This window comes from Anguilla rostrata, chromosome 18 (genome assembly GCF_018555375.3).
Source record: "Anguilla rostrata isolate EN2019 chromosome 18, ASM1855537v3, whole genome shotgun sequence".
Taxonomy (NCBI): domain Eukaryota; kingdom Metazoa; phylum Chordata; class Actinopteri; order Anguilliformes; family Anguillidae; genus Anguilla; species Anguilla rostrata.
In genome coordinates, this window is record NC_057950.1 from 7,821,589 (window position 1) to 7,837,784 (window position 16,196).

The window sequence follows — 16,196 nt, forward strand, 5'->3', positions numbered from 1 at the left end:
CGATAAGATTCAGGGGAGAGGTAATTACATTTGAGCTACAGGCAGCGTTTTGCACACAGACTCATTAGCAGGAGCTATTCTTCACTGCCATTCTTCACTGCGTCTGTCAAAACAAGAGCCGGTCGTCCATCGTGGTGGACGTCCGCCTGCTCTAACCAGGATTCACCAGCGGCAGTATCACAGGGGAATAAGAGCACATGCCCAGTTTTAGTACCCTTTTTGCTATAACCAGGAAACAGTTTTGGCCAAAGCCATCTGTTAAATGCATGAACTGTAAATTATGAATTGTAGTCATGAAGGGTGGAACTGCAGCAGCAGCACGTATTTCAGACCCTGTTCTAAAAACGCTGGCGCAGGTCTAATCTGCTGAGTGCTCGAACCGTAAATGATAATAAACGGCTGGGCGGCTGAGACGTTATGGAGCGGTTTTAATAACCGCGGTTGGGAGGTGAGCCGGCGCTGCAGCGTCCTGTTCCTTCAGTGGGCCGGGGAAGCCCTCCCTGCGCGGCTTCATCCATAGTTAAACAGACAGCGAGCCTCGCCTGCGTGCGCCTGTGGGGCTCCAGTATCACAGGAGCTAACCCTCGCGCAGCCGTGCTACGGTTCCCTCCTGCTGTATTGGTACACGTTGCATGGGGTTAGTCCCTCCTGCTATCTGGTACATGCTGCATGGGGTTAGTCCTTCCCGCTCTCTGGTACATGCTGCATGGGGTTAGTCCTTCCCGCTCTCTGGTACATGCTGCATGGGGTTAGTCCTTCCCGCTCTCTGGTACATGCTGCATGGGGTTAGTCCTTCCCGCTCTCTGGTACACGCTGCACTGGGGTGAGTCTCTCTCGCTCTGGTACACGCTGCACTGGGGTTAGTCCCATCTGCTCTCTGGTACATGTTGTGCGGGATTAGTCCCTCCCACTCCCTGGTACACGCTGTACGGGGTTAGTCTCTCTCGCTCTCTAGTACACGCTACGCTGGGGTTAGTCCCTCTCGCTCTGTGCTACACGCTACGCTGGGGTTAGTCCCATCCGCTCTCTGGTATACGCTGCACTGGGGTTAGTTCCTCTCGCTCTGCGCTGTACACTGCGTGGGGTTAGTCCCTCTCGCTCTGTGCTACACACTGCGTGGGGTTAGTCCCATCCGCTCTCTGATGCATGCTGCACTAGGGTTAGTCTCTCTCGCTCTCTGGTACACACTGCGTGGGCTGAGGGAACGTGTCAGTCAGCAGGAGAGGTGTAATTACAGCGCTCCCCCGCTCCCACCGTCGCCTGCAGAGGCTGTGACTGAAGAACCAGAAACCAGATGGAGCCTGGAGTTTTTTTCTTTCTTTGTTTTCCGCTGAAGAGAAGGAACGGGGATTTTCTGCTGTGTCTCACACGCCCCCTTCCGCGGCTGTTTCATGTTTCATGCCAGGGGTCCCCAGCCTTTCCCAAAAAGGGCTGGTGTAGGTGTAGACTTTTGCTTAAGATCAGTGCTCTAACCCCTGATTCAGCTAGTCATCCAGTTGTGGTTTTTTGGGGACTGTGGGGTTTTGGGGGGTGAAGTGTGGGGTTTGGGAGGTGAGGTGTGGGGTTAGGGGAGCGAGGTGTGGGGTTATGGGGGTGGGTTGTGGGGTTTTGGGGTGTGGGGTTTGGGGTGAGAGGTGTGGAGTACAGGCAAACATGATGTACGTTCCCATAACAGAAAGAAGATGCAGTGAAGGGGCTTGTGCAGCTGTGATAAAAGCTAAGTGCTGTATGCAGTTCAGACAGGACCTTCTTCCAGTCTGAGGGGAGGTTTAGAACTGGCTCTGCTGCCCTAACACCCATGGGGTGACCTAAAGGAGCAGACATTCTCCTGGCTTTCTGTGTGCAGCGTTCAGAGCCCTGCTGGGAGACAGGTGTGTGTGGGGTTGGGGTGGGGGGGTGTGGGGGGGGGGGCGCAGTGGGCAGGTGGGGCCGTCCAGCCCCTGACCTAGGCTTGCTCCAGGCCTGCTTGACCATATGGGATTTTCCATTTGACAACAGCAGGCCTCAGAGACGCTGACGATGCTGCAGTTCCTGCTTCACACCAGTGCTCAGATACTGCGGTGTGGGCCTGTTCAGTTTTAGCTTGGTGCTGCTGACCCTGCCTCTCTCTAGTTCTCAAGCCTGAGGATATAGTCTGTAATTTGCCTTATGTAGGTCAGTGGCATTCATAGGCTGCATATCTTTTGTGTAGAGCTCGCTTTTGTTTGGATATGGTGAATAAATTAGGGTTTTTTTTTTTACTTCATATTCTCCTTGAAGAATATCCTCCTCAGTTGAGAGAGCCTCAAAGCTTCAGAAAGTAAGTCTTAATTTTGGCTACTTTCTGTTTTAGCAGCTGTTGAGAAGCACCCTCTCCCTTCTTAGAGCACCTGGCCGCCCAAATTTAGGGTTGTTAGGCTGCAGCACTGCTGTTGCTATGCATCTTATACGTCTGTTTTTAAACCGCTTTTATTTTGTCCTATTTTAGACAGTCTTTTCTTCTGCAATCCGTAATTCATTTTGTAAATCACATAACTTACTGTGCTGAAAAATGTATTCCTGGCTGAGAAAAATGCTTTGATTTGCTCGTAACCTTGAACCAGCTTTGTGGAATGTAACCAGTGCAAGTGTAGCAATGAGAGACTTGCTTCTTGTGAAAAATAAAAGGGATTAGCACTACTGAGCGATAGATTGAGTGATTGAGTGAATGATTGGTTGAGTGATTGAGTGGTTGAGTGGTTGATTGATTGTGTGATTGATTGGTTGAATGGTTGAGTGGTTGAGTGATTGATTGATTGATTGTCTGTCTGTCATAGCCCGAGCTGCAGTGTGGGGGAATGCAGTGACTCTGGGGCTCTGCTCTGTTCTGCTGAATTGTGGGTCTGAGACTCCCAGGGAGGCGGGGCCGTGTGGGTGACAGTACAGGTCAGCTGGGTAGAGGCTGCCAATCAGGAGAGCCTGCATCTTCCAATGTCCCGCCCACTGGACACTGAGGCTGTCACCCTGGGGGCGCCAGGGTCACCTGTCACCCACTGTCTCCCTGGTTACAAGCTGTCTGCCTCAAAGGCACCACCAAACCTGTGCTCTTTTGAAATGTCCATATTTGGGTATTAGCGCTAGCCTGGATTTGCTTATGTCAATGTGGAGCTGTGGCTTGTGAGTGTTTTTTTTATTTTTTGGGAGTACTTCCCCCCCTGTTTAGCTAGTGTCAGGTGAACACATTTCACTTGTGTGGTAATAGATGCTGATTCTGTATAAAATAGAGATGTTTATGTTCACTTCTCTTACAGTGTAATTCCACAGGCAAATGGCCATGATAATGGTCGTTTCCCAACGTGGATAGCAAGGCTTGGCAGACTAGCACAGCAAATCCAACTCCCATGTTGCTGAACCTGTCCAACCGGGAGGCTTCCAGGCGGGATGATCCGATTAGTTACCCGGTACTGCATCCTGGGCCCCCCCCCCTTAAATTTGCGCTTCCCCCGCCTGCGGCGCCCTGCTGGTCAGGACACGTCTCGGGGAACGCCCCCGCCTGCCCCGCCCCCCCCCCCTTTCAGGCACACCTGGGGGGCCGTAAACCGCTCTTGCCTAACCTTGAGAATTTCTAACTGAATTTTCAATATAATTAAATATTTAAAAGAGGACCTGCGTTCCTCGTCGTGGTGAAGGCAGATGTTTGGTGAATAGATGTTTCTTTTCAAGTTGCCATTACTCCGCAGGAACTGTAACTGACTTCTGACTTTTTTTTAAGAACAGCAGACAGGGCTGCCCTTTTTTTTTTTTGTTGCTTTATTCAAACAGGGTAAGAGGTACAGTAGGGACGCGCGCACAGAAGATGGGGTCCCGTGTGCAAAAAATAGCATGCTGAAGGGTACAGTATCTATTTTATGCTTACGAATGCTTGAAGTATAACATGAGGTGACAGGAATCAAACCTGTCCTGTGTGGACAGATTTAACCAGGGTTAAAGTGAGACGGGTTCGTTTTAAATTTTTAAAGCGTGATCCGGGTCTGCTTCTCTGCATCTTTCTGTGCTCTGACAGGGGCTGCTCCTGCACCTCCAGGTGAAGAGGAAGTCCGAGCAAACGTGCGAAACACATTCATATGCAGACACGTCACGTTAGACTTCCCCTTCTACAAGAGCTGGGAAAATGAACGCTGAGTCACAATGAGCAGCGTGTCACACGCTAACAAAATAAGGATAAGGATAAGGGTGTTGGTGTCCTACCTTTCGCATAGAAACCAGGGACGAGCGCCACCAATCAAGCGGTATGTTGGTAATAAGAGAGCGAATAACGGCGATCGTGATTGGTGGATACCTTCTGGCTTCCTGGATACCATCAGGGACCCCTGAAGTATCCACCAATCACCACTACCGTGCTGCTAACCAGAAAGTGGGCACGGATAAATAAGTAAATAAGTCAGCATAATTAAGTGTGTGCAGTTAGACATTGAAGGAAAAACATTCCTATTTGATGCAGCTTATATTAATGAAGGGACTTGGCCTAGTACTGGCACTGAATGTTTTGAACTGTAAGGCAGAAGCATGAACTCCTGTTACCAACTGGAACCTCCTGTGGTTTTAAAGCTTTACACTACATTATAATCATTTAGCAGGCAGCTCAGAGATTGTAATGTAAGAGAACTAGAACCATGCTGAAAGACAGAAGAGTGCAGTAGCTAAATATCTGGTGAGTCTATAGAATCTGTGGTGGTGCCTCAAGCGTCCCAAATTGTCCAAGAATTTGGGCAATCCCAGGCCGCGCCTCGCATGTGACCCCTGGGAAACCACTGTGACCTTGACCCGCCCAAGACGCCTGCCCCCTCGCACCCGAGAGCCGATTTATCCGTGACCGCGTCTGCACAGAAAGGCCCAGAAATTCTGTCAGCAACCAGCCGTCCTCCTCGGTCTTCAATCTGCCCCCCTACCCCCCCGGCAATCTGTTCCGGGCGCCCCCCCTCCCCTCCCCTCCCCTCTGTCAGCGGTAATCTAATCCTCCGCGGCAGATGCGCCAATCTCCCCACGCCGGGGGCCCAGATGTGCGGACACCTGCAGCACCCGCGCGAGCCTCCGTCTCCCCCCTCCTCCCCCCGAGCTTCCTTACCTGCTCCCTCCCCTCCCTCCGAGCTTCCTTACCTGCTCCCTCCCCGAGCTTCCTTACCTGCTCCCTCCCCGAGCTTCCTTACCTGCTTCCTCCCGCCAAGCTTCCTTACCTGCTCCCCCCCCAAGCTTCCTTACCTGCTCCTCCCGCCGAGCTTCCTTACCTGCCCTCCCGCCAGCTTCCTTACCTGCTCCACCCCGACTTCCTTACTGCCCCGAGCTTCTTACCTGCCCCCGAGCTTCCTTACCTGTCCCTCCTCCAAGCTTCCTTACCTGCTCCCTCTCGCCGAGCTTCCTTACCTGTTCCCTCCCGCCGAGCTTCCTTACCTGCTCCCTCCCCACGAGCTTCCTTACCTGCTCCCCCCTCGAGCTTCCTTACCTGCTCCCTCCCGCCGAGCTTCCTTACCTGCTCCCTCCCCCCGAGCTTCCTTACCTGCTCCCTCCCTGCCGAGCTTCCTTACCTGCTTCTCACCACAAATGGCCCGTATTTCTGCCGCTTGCTGAAGGTGTAGGAGAGCTGCGGTCTCCCCGTGCCCCCCGTACAGACACACTGTATGTAAATCCATCAGTCAGCAGCAAGCAAGCAGGCAGATGGCCCGGAGCTCTCCCAAATCTCCTGCATTAAATAATCTTCTTTTTGATAACGTCAGCCTTGGGTTAAAGCGGCTAAATGAAGTATGCCGCACGGACACAAATGGCGTGTGGGGTCACGGGGGGGCCCTCGTTTCGATCCCGCTCTGGCGCACGTTATTAAACCTCCTTGCGGTCGCGTCGATGTCGTCTGCGCATCAGGTATTCAGATCCATACAGGCTAATAACGACGAGGGGGAATCCGAAGACACGATCCATACCTGTTTTGACAGATACGCTGTGTTTCAGAAATCGTCCGCTTAATGGGAGAGAGAGTGGCTGAGGCTGGTATTGACGTTTCGGGCCCCCGGCCGTCTGTAATTCTCCTGAAATGTTTGTGTCGGTGGGGGAGCTCGGGGCCCGCGGGGAGCTCGGGGCCCGAGGGTCTCGGCTCCTATTGGCTGCGTGGAGAATTTTCCGCTGATTTGATTTGAGGCCTGTGACACTTGACCGGGTCAGCAGAAACGCGCGCGAGGGGCAGACGGCGGAATGGACACAGAACCCGGTGTTACGCACGCGCGCGTTGGCTCGGGATTCTGCGGTGTTCCTGGCGGTGCAGTCTCGTCTGCATCGTACAGACAGACACCCGGCTCGGTATCACACAGACGCTTAGCGGGTTTCTGATAGAAGAGGTTGGCGGTATTCCAGACTGCGTTCGCGGTGGGCTGTGCGGGAGCCCTGACGCAGGTTTGCATCGACATCGGTGCTCTTTGTGCAACGGCCTCATGGGCAGTATTTTACCTGACTTAAAAATCAAACACTTTTCGAATCATTTTGCTGATTTGCGTCAGAGGACACATTCGATTTGGCTGTATTTTCCTTGCGCTGCGCAGAGACCGTGTTCAGCAGGTTCCCATGTTTATTTTGTTGGTTCCTGGCAGTGTGAAACCAGTCACCTAACGTTGTGGCAGCAAAATCACAATGTGAGGAAGTTAGCGGCGGTGACGGGCTAGCGCCTCGCGCCTCGTGCGGAGCCTGCCGCTGGCGTCCCGCCATCTCTGAGTCATCGGGTTACCGCGCGGAGAGACCGTGACTCAGGCGCGGAGCGCATCTCGGTGTTAGATCAGCTGTGCCAGGGTTTACAGGAGCTCGCACTTCATTAGAGTTTACAACACTCGTATCGGAGTTAATTTTAAACCGTAGCAGAGGGGGAAGTCCCGGGACAGTCCCGCAAAGGGCCCGTCGCCGACAAACGGCTGGGCTGCCGTCCACGGGGCGGTCTGACGGGACAGAGCCGCCACTCTGGGGGGGGCTGATCCGTGCCGTCCGATTGGCTGAAACTGTCCGGCCTCCTGTCAGTCTCCTGTCCGCCCAACGGACCGCCAGCGCCATCGCTGTCTGACACCGGGGTGAATATTCAGAGCCGCGTGGCGGTAATTATGGAATTTACACGCCTGTTTACAGCAAACCTGTTCAGCGAAGCCTGAATGCCGGGCTTTTATTCTGCACTCGGTACACCAACTTAGGCTACGTTAAACGCCAAGCGCTCAAAGCCACTACATCCACAGTCTGCCTCTTCCGTGTTGCGTTCATAAGTTTCTTCGCTCCTGTGCGGTCAAACACGGATGTTTTACTTAACGGCGCGCTACAAAAACTGGAAGCTTTGCATCATTGTGGTCCATCGTTGTTAACAGCTGGCAGAAGTGTTGCTACCTACGCTGTTTGAACTTTTAATTTGGAAGGTCCAGATGCCCAGCAGTCTTTTCAAAGGGACATTGTAGCTGTTTTTCTCTTCAGCGCACCCAAACAAAGGCCTCGGCCATATAAGGTCACAAGCTGGACGGACCACACTGCCAGGCCACAGTTTTCGGTGGAGGCGGTCACATGACAGTCACAAGCGCTCTCTGCGCTGCCCTCGGGCTGGTGACATCAGAGGTCACATGAGGCCTTCTGCCTGTGATCATTTAGGTCAGGCCCACATTTTTCCGGCTCGTTCCGCTAATTGCAGAGGCTGCCTTTTTATTTCTGTCTCAGTGAGACTGTCCTGGTCTGGCTGGCCTTACTTTGCCCATCGCAACAACTGTATTAAAACCTTTGTGAGTTGTCCAGGCTGTGTAAGAAGAAGGTTAGCGGGTTTCAGTGAATTCGGCAGTGTGCGTGTGCATGTCTGTGCATGTGTGTGTGGTTGTGTGTGTGTATGTGTTTTACTCATGCCAAAATCACGGGTTGTCCTGGTAACACCAAATTCTGCACATCCACCCAATCAGCAGTGCCTGCAGGAAGTGGGATGATGAGTCACTCCGAGGCTTTGAATTAGCCTGCAGAGAAACGGGCAACCTGTGTGTGTGTCTGACCGTGGGCCTGCCTGGCTGACTCTCTCTCTCTCTCTCTCTGTCTCTCTGTCTCTCTCTCTCTCTCTCTCTGTGTACAGGAGACGCTGCAGCAGCTGATCATGATGCCTCTTCCCAACATCCTGGTGCTGGGCAAAACCCCTCTGTGCGGTAGGTCTGCTGTTCATTTCCACTCGCACCCCACAAACAGAGCCCTCTTTACAGCCCCGTACCCCTCTTTCACCTTACTGCTGAGCCGCTGCGGGGTGTGAGCCACCGTTTCTATGGGAAAGGAAAGGCCTGGCGTTTTGGGCGGCCTTTCTCTGTTTGGTGTGTGAGCTGGCACAGCCTGCCTCTCCGTTGAACACACACGTTATTCCCCCCCCCACTCCTCGCTCGTCTTTGGGCTCAGCTACCACGGAATACGAGAACGTCGCTCCTCTGCTTCCCCTTTTTCCTGTCGCCAGAGAGATCCCTCTGTCTGTGGAGCGGCGACACGCGCTGCCCTGCGTGAAGGAACATGCCAGAGATGAGTCAGCGCAGTGTGGCTCCTCATCGCAGGCCTGCCTGGCCGTTTCATAATGCTGTGTGCACACCGATCCTGTTTTTCCAGATTTGCAAAACACACACGCTCTTTATAGTCTTTTGTTTGGGGCGTTAAGTTTGTGGGTGCATGAAACGGTGGTAAAGATGGTTTTCGTCTTGCCTAATTTGTGGAACGACGGGAATAGGCGTGCTGCAGCAGCCAGGTCATGCTTCGGCTCGGGTTTAAAGAAAACGGTCTGCCTGCTCCATTGGCCACAGGGACTTTGAAGTCATTCATCCGTATCGTAAAGGTTCATATCTAAGCTTGATAATGAAATCAGAAGTGTTGGCGCTCTTTGGTGTTTCTCCACGGTTAAAATGCTTGACGGTTAATAAAAGGTGAGCCCTCGATTCTTAGGTTTTGCCATAAAAGAGAACCCAATACTGTTGCTTTCATGTGGGAATCCATGTCTTTCTTTTTCTGGCTGCTGGTGACCTTTGAACCCTGAGCCTGTGGAGCAGTGCTCTGACATCTGAAAGTGATTGGCTGAGATCCATGTGCCCTTAATTACGCTGCAATTAGTGCTGCCTGGGGGATGGTAAAGCCATGGTGCAGAAATGCATGCAGACACAGAGTACTGCACATGGTATAGCTACACAGAGTACTGTGTGGTTTAAACACAGAGTACTGTGCCCTGTATAAACACAGACACAGAATACTGCACATGGTATACACAGAGTACTGTGCCTGGTACACTGACAGAATGCTGCGCCTGGTATACACAAAGTACTGTGCCTGGTACACTGACAGAGTACTGTGCCTGGTATACTCGGAGTACTCTGCCTGTTATACACACTGAGTACTGCGTCAGGTATAAACACTGACACAGAGTACTGTGCCCCATATACACAGAGTACTCTGCCTGGTATACACACAGAGGACTGCACATACAGAATGAACCCGGTCTCTCAGTGTACTCTGTATCAGAGCCCTGCAGTGCTGCAGACTCTTGTCTCGCCCTGGTTTATCTAAATCGCTGTTTCCAGCTTCATGGAAAGATTCATTCCAAGGCCTGTGCTTTCAGAACAGCCTCTGTTCTTCTGATAGCCTCCTCCAATCAGAGGGCCATATGAAAGCCTCCTCCAATCAGGGGGCCATCTGAAAGCCTCCTCCAATCAGAGGGCCTTATTTTAATGATCTGAGCCTGACGCCAAGCCACTAGGAGGAGCCATGTTTGGCATGACCTTTTCTGGACATCAGAAGGAGCCACACTGGGTCATAAACAGCAGTAATCAGAATGTGCAAATCAAATTCCTATATAAGGCATTTGAGTTGCAGGCTCAGGCTCCAATAACGTGGTGAACACGTGAATCTAAACTATAGAGGGTGTGGCAGCCGGTTTGGAGCTGGTGGGTCTCTTGCCGTGCCTCTCGCCTTCTTTTCGTGTCTGTGCCACAGGGCCACGGGGCCCCAGGGCCCCAGGACTCACCCCTAGGACTGGAAGAGCACGTTTATTTGGGCTCTGAAAAGACAGTCTCACTTTCAGCCCTCCAGCGTCCCACCACACCTCCGGGAATCTGAAACGGATGAACGAGGCTGAACCTTTTGCATCTACCGGCCCGTGTATGATAGACAATTGCGTTTTGATGGCAAGGCGTGTTTGTATCTGTTACATTGTGGAAGCGGTGATTGCTTTTTGAGTCTCGTTACGCCCCCGTCACTCAAGGAACACTAACGTTCGTTGTCACGTCTCTGTCACGGTTGGGCTCAATTGCATTTCACCAAAGTCGGTTCAAATTCAGTTCATGGATTGACGGGTGGCTACAGCGTTCTGTGGAGATACTTCATTCCATTCAGGAAATGGTTGGAAATGTAATTTTCTTAACCGATTTGAACTGAAACTGACCCCAATCGTGATCCCTGCATTCACCTTTCGATTGAAACCATGTTAATATTGTGGGACTTATGGTTGCGATGGGTTTTTCTGTCAGCATAGTGGAAAGATGACCAGCAGACTTCACAGTGAGTCAGCACTTTTTTCCCCTGATGGGAGGGGCATCTGTAGACATGCAGAGCTGTGGGGCCCCTCTCGGAGCTATGATGACCTATGATGACCCATACTGCAGGCTGAGAGACAGAGAGCAGACCTCAAACCATCAGCGTACAGCAGACATTCACTTTACTCAATATGAAATATTAAAAATGAAAATATTGCCTGTCGTTATGAAGTGTTTTCTGGCGGTATGGTGCTTTGCAGATTTATGCAGTTTCTGAGAGGGGTCACTCACACCATAAAGCGTGATACATTTTTTTTCTTGCGGGAAATGTATTGAGAAGAAATGAACATCCAGCTGAAAGTGTTCAGAGATAGAAGAAAGGAAATGCGTATGAAAGGGAAAATAAATGCAAAAGATATCATGAATGGCAGTATATTTGGTACACATGTTGTCTTGACCAGTGTCAGGTGTCCTAGCTGGTGTGGGGGGTGTGAGAGCTGCTGGCTGTTAACCTTTGGAGAGGTTTCAGGCGAGCAGTTACGACTGCGAAACAAATGGCCAATGACAGCTGGGCAGTCTGAGAACCCCTCGGACTGTGGGAACCAGCAGTGATGGGTCAAAAGACTACACACTGAAAAACTCAAATCTGATAGGTCAAAAGACTACACACTGGAAAAACTCAAATCTTATGGGTCAAAAGACTACACACTGGAAAAACTCAAATCTTATGGGTCAAAAGACTACACACTGGAAAAACTCAAATCTTATGGGTCAAAAGACTACACACTGAAAAACTCAAATCTGATGGGTCATAAAAACCACACACTGAAAAACTCAAATCTGATAGGTTAAAAAAACTACACACTGAAAAACTCAAATCTGATAGGTTAAAAAAACTACACACTGAAAAACTCATATCTGATGGTCAAAAACTACACACTGAAAAACTCAAATCTGATAGGTCATAAAAACCACACACTGAAAAACTCAAATCTGATGGGTCAAAAGGCTACACACTGAAAAACTCAAATCTGATGGGTCAAAACCACACACGAAAACTCAAATCTGATGGTCAAAAGACTACACACTGAAAAACTCAAATCTGATAGTAAAACACACACTGAAAACTCAATCTGATAGGTTAAAACTCACACTGAAAACTCATCTCCCTCGAGGTAGTCTGCTGGTGTTCATTCCCCCCCTCTAATCAAGTCTGATTTAAACCTGTGACATTAGGTGAGTAAATCTCTGGCCACTCAGTGGCATTAACAATCAATTAACTATCAGGTAGAAATGAAAACCAGCAGTACTACCGGCCTCGAGGGCCAGATTTGAGTATCCCTGAAATGTGGCCTACATGCCTAGTCATTAATTAAATCAAATGGCTAGTATCGGTTTCCTCAACTCAGTTGAAATTTAGCCGGATTGGTGCCGAAATGAAAAAAGCTGCATGTTGCTCGATCATGCTTTGTACAGCGTAGTCGGAATTCATTAATATTCTATTTCATGCTGTGGGATTAAATTGTACACCCAGCCCCCGTACTGCAGTTTTTGGCCCCAGTTATTAACCATAGCTGTGCTGCATGAGTGATTTCGTTTGAGGGCTGTGCCCGGGCATACAGCACACGTGTGAGGCTCAGCGGTGACAGAGTCTCCCCAAACGGAACCCCTTCCTGTCCAGGACAATGCTGAACAGGATGGGGCGCGCCTGTGAGGTGTTTAGTGAGTGTCTGTGTGAGGCTCTCTGCTTCCTGGCAGAGATGAGCGTGGTGACATTACTAACGTTCTGTTTCCTCTGCACGCTAAGGAAACTTCCGTCTATTTAAAACATTGACTCCCCCCCCTCTCTCTCTTTCTCTCTGTTCCTCTCATCTCTCTGTCTCTCTTTCCCAAATCTCTGTCTGTATCTCTGTACCCCCTCTCTCTCTGTCTCTCTCTCTCTCCCTCCCTCTTTCCCAAATCTCTCTAGCCCCCTCTCTCTACTTATGTCTCTCTATCCCCTATCTCTGTCTCTCTCTTTCTCTCTCTCTGTCTCTCTCTCTTTTTTCTTCTCTCAGTCTCTCTCTCTCTCTCTCTCTCTCAGCGTATGCGCTTGGTTAACATCCAGTCACATTCTTTAAATTATTTATCCATCGCCTTCTTCTTCTTCTTCTTTCTCCCTCCCGGTCATTTTCTTTCAAATGTCGCTTAGCAGGGCCTCCCACACAGGAACTGCGTGTGGCTCGTGTATAAATAACCCCCCCCCCACCCCCCACCCCCCGCCGTGCGGATGTGCGGTGAATAAACCTGTCCGTGGCAGAGGTGTTGAAGGGGCCGTAGTGATTTGGCGCTGGGAGCGGCAGGGTCTCGGGGGCAGCTGTCTCGTGTCCTCTGGTGTTTACGCGGCGGGGTCCTCTGCTCCTGCCCGCGTTTCCGCCGTCGCGTTTGCCAGCCTCAGCTTTCTGACGAGATGATTGCAGTTCGTAGTGGAGCTTAATGAACGTGCACAGAGACGGAACAGTGTCAGCGTTTGAACGTTTGCCTGAATAATGAAACAGCACGCGGAGTGATCTGGAGAGCTGTGTCGAAAGCTAGCTGGTTGGCAAGTCAGTCTGATTGTTGGTTGGGTTGAGGAAAGTGCAATGGAGTGAACAGATTTAATACATTATTCAGTCTGACAAGGCAATTTCCCTAGTAAATGTTAAAGCTACTCAGTAAGTATGGACGTGGGAGCACCATCTGAAAATGTCATCTGTTTTCATCAGAATATTACTTCTTAGGCATTACTTTTTTGTTAGTTTACTATTTTGTTTTCAGTATTGTGTTGGCTGGCACTGTCCTACTCCTGTTGCTGCCATAGCCCTGTACTCTGTAGATGTGATTATTATCTTTATTTGGGCCAAACTAAGCTTTGAGCTTATTCATTGAACCAAGTGAAAAGAGATATTACAAAAAAAATACATTTGACTCTTGTCCAGAGGAGAATACAACTTCCTCTGCATAGTTTTGTAGGCGCTGGGCAGAAAATTCACCTAGTTGGTGCTCTCTGAGCTCTTTCAGATTGAGATGGTGTTTGATTGAGCTCCCAGCATGCTCTCTGATTCAGAGGAGCCCAGAGTGGAGGAGCTGGGCCCTCAGAACCACAGAGATATCAGTGGGGGGTTTGTACTTACGAAGGCAGTGTTCAATCTTATTTTCCGTATAGCATGCACGGCTACAGCAGTGCAACCAGCTGTGTGTTTTCCCCCTTCTTTCCTTTCAAATCTGTAATCAGAAGATAATCTTTGCTGACCTACTCGTTTTCTTATTCCCTTCTCTGATTGTGCTGAAATTAGGTCACTTCTGAGCTGCATTCCTTCTAAATACTGCAAACCTGAATGGGCCTAACGGCCTGGTGAAACCTTACTCATCTTTAGTATTTATGTGCTGGAATGCTGGGACAGGGCTGGAATTTCCTGCTGTAATTGATTGCTGTGTAAATCCTTTTAATTCCAGTGCATCATAAAGCATTAAAGTGAATGTGTCCTTAAAACCTGACCCACAGGCTAAGTTCCTGCTGAATTTATAGCCATGACATACTTGCTGAAAACAGAACAGATGCGGAGCTCATAGTCACATAATTTAGGTTGTGTTCTCATTCGCCATAGACCCCTGGCTATGGAGGAAATACTCACTTTGTTTGCCTGGATATGAGTAAACATGGGGTTTTTTAAAAGTCTTTTCTGAACTGATTTTGGTGGGTATGATTATTCATCCCAGACTTCTAGGGGGATGTTTATATTTTTATCTATCCTAGTAGCATACAAATTGAGTTGACCTGTGGTAGTTTGTGTGTTTTATTTGAAGTGAAACGGTTGTTGTATGCTGATTGGATCAATGGCTTTCAGAAAGGTGTCTGTGTGCTAATGAGCTCCTAGATTAATTATAAACCCTGGAAGAGACATTGTCTGTTTTTTCAATTTTAACCAGCTTGTAAAATGTAAATTGATAAAGTAATTTGCCAGCATGCAAGATTACTTACTGCAATTTAGACCAAGTATTTTATGATGAATAACAGAAGGTTTGAATTATTGCTGTATTGATCTCTTCCCAAGCACTCACCACAGGGCTTTTGGTCAGACCTCTCAACTCTCCTTCTTTTTCATCCATCCATTAATGCATCTCTTTTTTTAAAAACTGAGGACTAAATGAAATGGGCTAAATGAACGGTTAATTGCAGCAGGGCCAGGTGGTCTGTTCCTGTTTGTGCTGGGTGGTCTTCTCCTGGTACTTCCATATGTACTTTAAAATCTCTGGTTTGGTCAAGGATTCCAGAGAAATGTTTCGAATTCCATGCATTGAATCACGATGAGTCTCGACCACTCACATTTACTTCTAACTGCCCAATCACACTGACCGGTCATTCCCAGACGGCCCCGTTGCCTGGATACAACACAGGAACGGCGTGTGCCTGCTGAACCAGGAATCACAGGAACGCGGACTCAACCGGAAGTCTGGGCCTCGCGGTTCAGATGAAACTATTTCTGAATAGAGCCAAAGAGACTGTATATGTAGGCCAGCATCTATTTTTATTTGTAATTGGGGGGGGGGGGGGTTGTTTAGAGTCGACGGCAGAAACACATTCCCAAAAACATCCTGTTCATTTATCTGAGAGCCGTATTTGGCGGCCTCCCGTGGATGTCCTGTCGGTGTGTTAGCGTGGAGCCTGAGCGTGTGGCTGGTGGAAGCTCAGAGGGGAGACCCCTGTGGCGGGATCTTCAGGGCACCCACCTTCCATGTGTCCCCCCCACTTTTGCTTGCACGAGCCTGGCTGACAGTTGGACATTCCGCAGACATGCTGAAATGTATGCATTGGCTTTATGGAGGCCGGTCACATTTCTGTCACAGACGCGGTCCCTGGCACTGGGGGATTTACTGAATGTGTTTTTCCTGCTCTGCTATGCTCTTTTGTGTGAGTAAACATATTTAAGCCTCTGCCTGCAATCTGTGCCTTATTCAGCCTTTCTGCCTGCCCCTCCAGCCAATGAGCTGCCTCATTTGAGTAGAGCTCCTGCCAGTGAGCTGCCTTATGCGAGCAGAGCTCCGGCCAATGAGCTGCCTTATTAGATCAGAGCTCCAGCCAGTGAGATGCCTTATTGGAGCACAGGTCCAGTCAATGAGGTGCCTCATTGGAGCACAGCTCCAGCCAATAAGCTGTCATATTGGAACCCAGGAGGGACGGCAGACAGTTACCAAGGATTTAAGACGATAATTAATCTCATCAATCTGAGGGCCAATCCTGCAGATTAGCTGCACTTTAGCTACTCAACAGCTGCTTCATAATTTCATCATTCGTAGCCCTTGTCGTGACTGTTTTGAACAGTGGAACTGCTGGCTGTCTTTGCAGTGCAGAACTTAATCGATCTATTAAAGCAGACTGTTTGAATCAGTTGGGCTTGGATTGGTGGCTGATCTTCGCAGAGCAGTTTGTGCAGAAACAGTTGGCTCACGGATGGGTCTGAAAATTGGAGATATGGTATTTATTAAGGACATAAGCCAATCCTTGAGATGTTCCATCAGGACACATTGGCTGTGATCACTGTAGCTTGTACCTGTTGCTATGTCAAGGCTTTTATCTAAGACACTAGTTTTGAAGTCTGAATGAAATGTGCTAATGGGTGGCTCAGGACATAAATCCAGGGCCTTCGCCCTATCGGATGCGGCGTACATAACAGT

General features: G+C 49.7%; 1 protein-coding gene across 5 annotated transcripts in view; it reads left to right on the top strand.

Moving 5' to 3' along the window:
• The window catches only part of LOC135245297 (girdin-like), an 89,610-nt gene that overhangs the window by 31,722 nt on the left and 41,692 nt on the right, over positions 1-16,196 (top strand). For all 5 annotated transcript variants that reach the window (XM_064318273.1, XM_064318270.1, XM_064318271.1 and 2 more), the window contains exon 4: positions 8,081-8,150. In XM_064318273.1, coding sequence (XP_064174343.1) covers positions 8,081-8,150 — 70 coding nt within the window. The remainder of the gene's footprint in view (positions 1-8,080; positions 8,151-16,196) is intronic.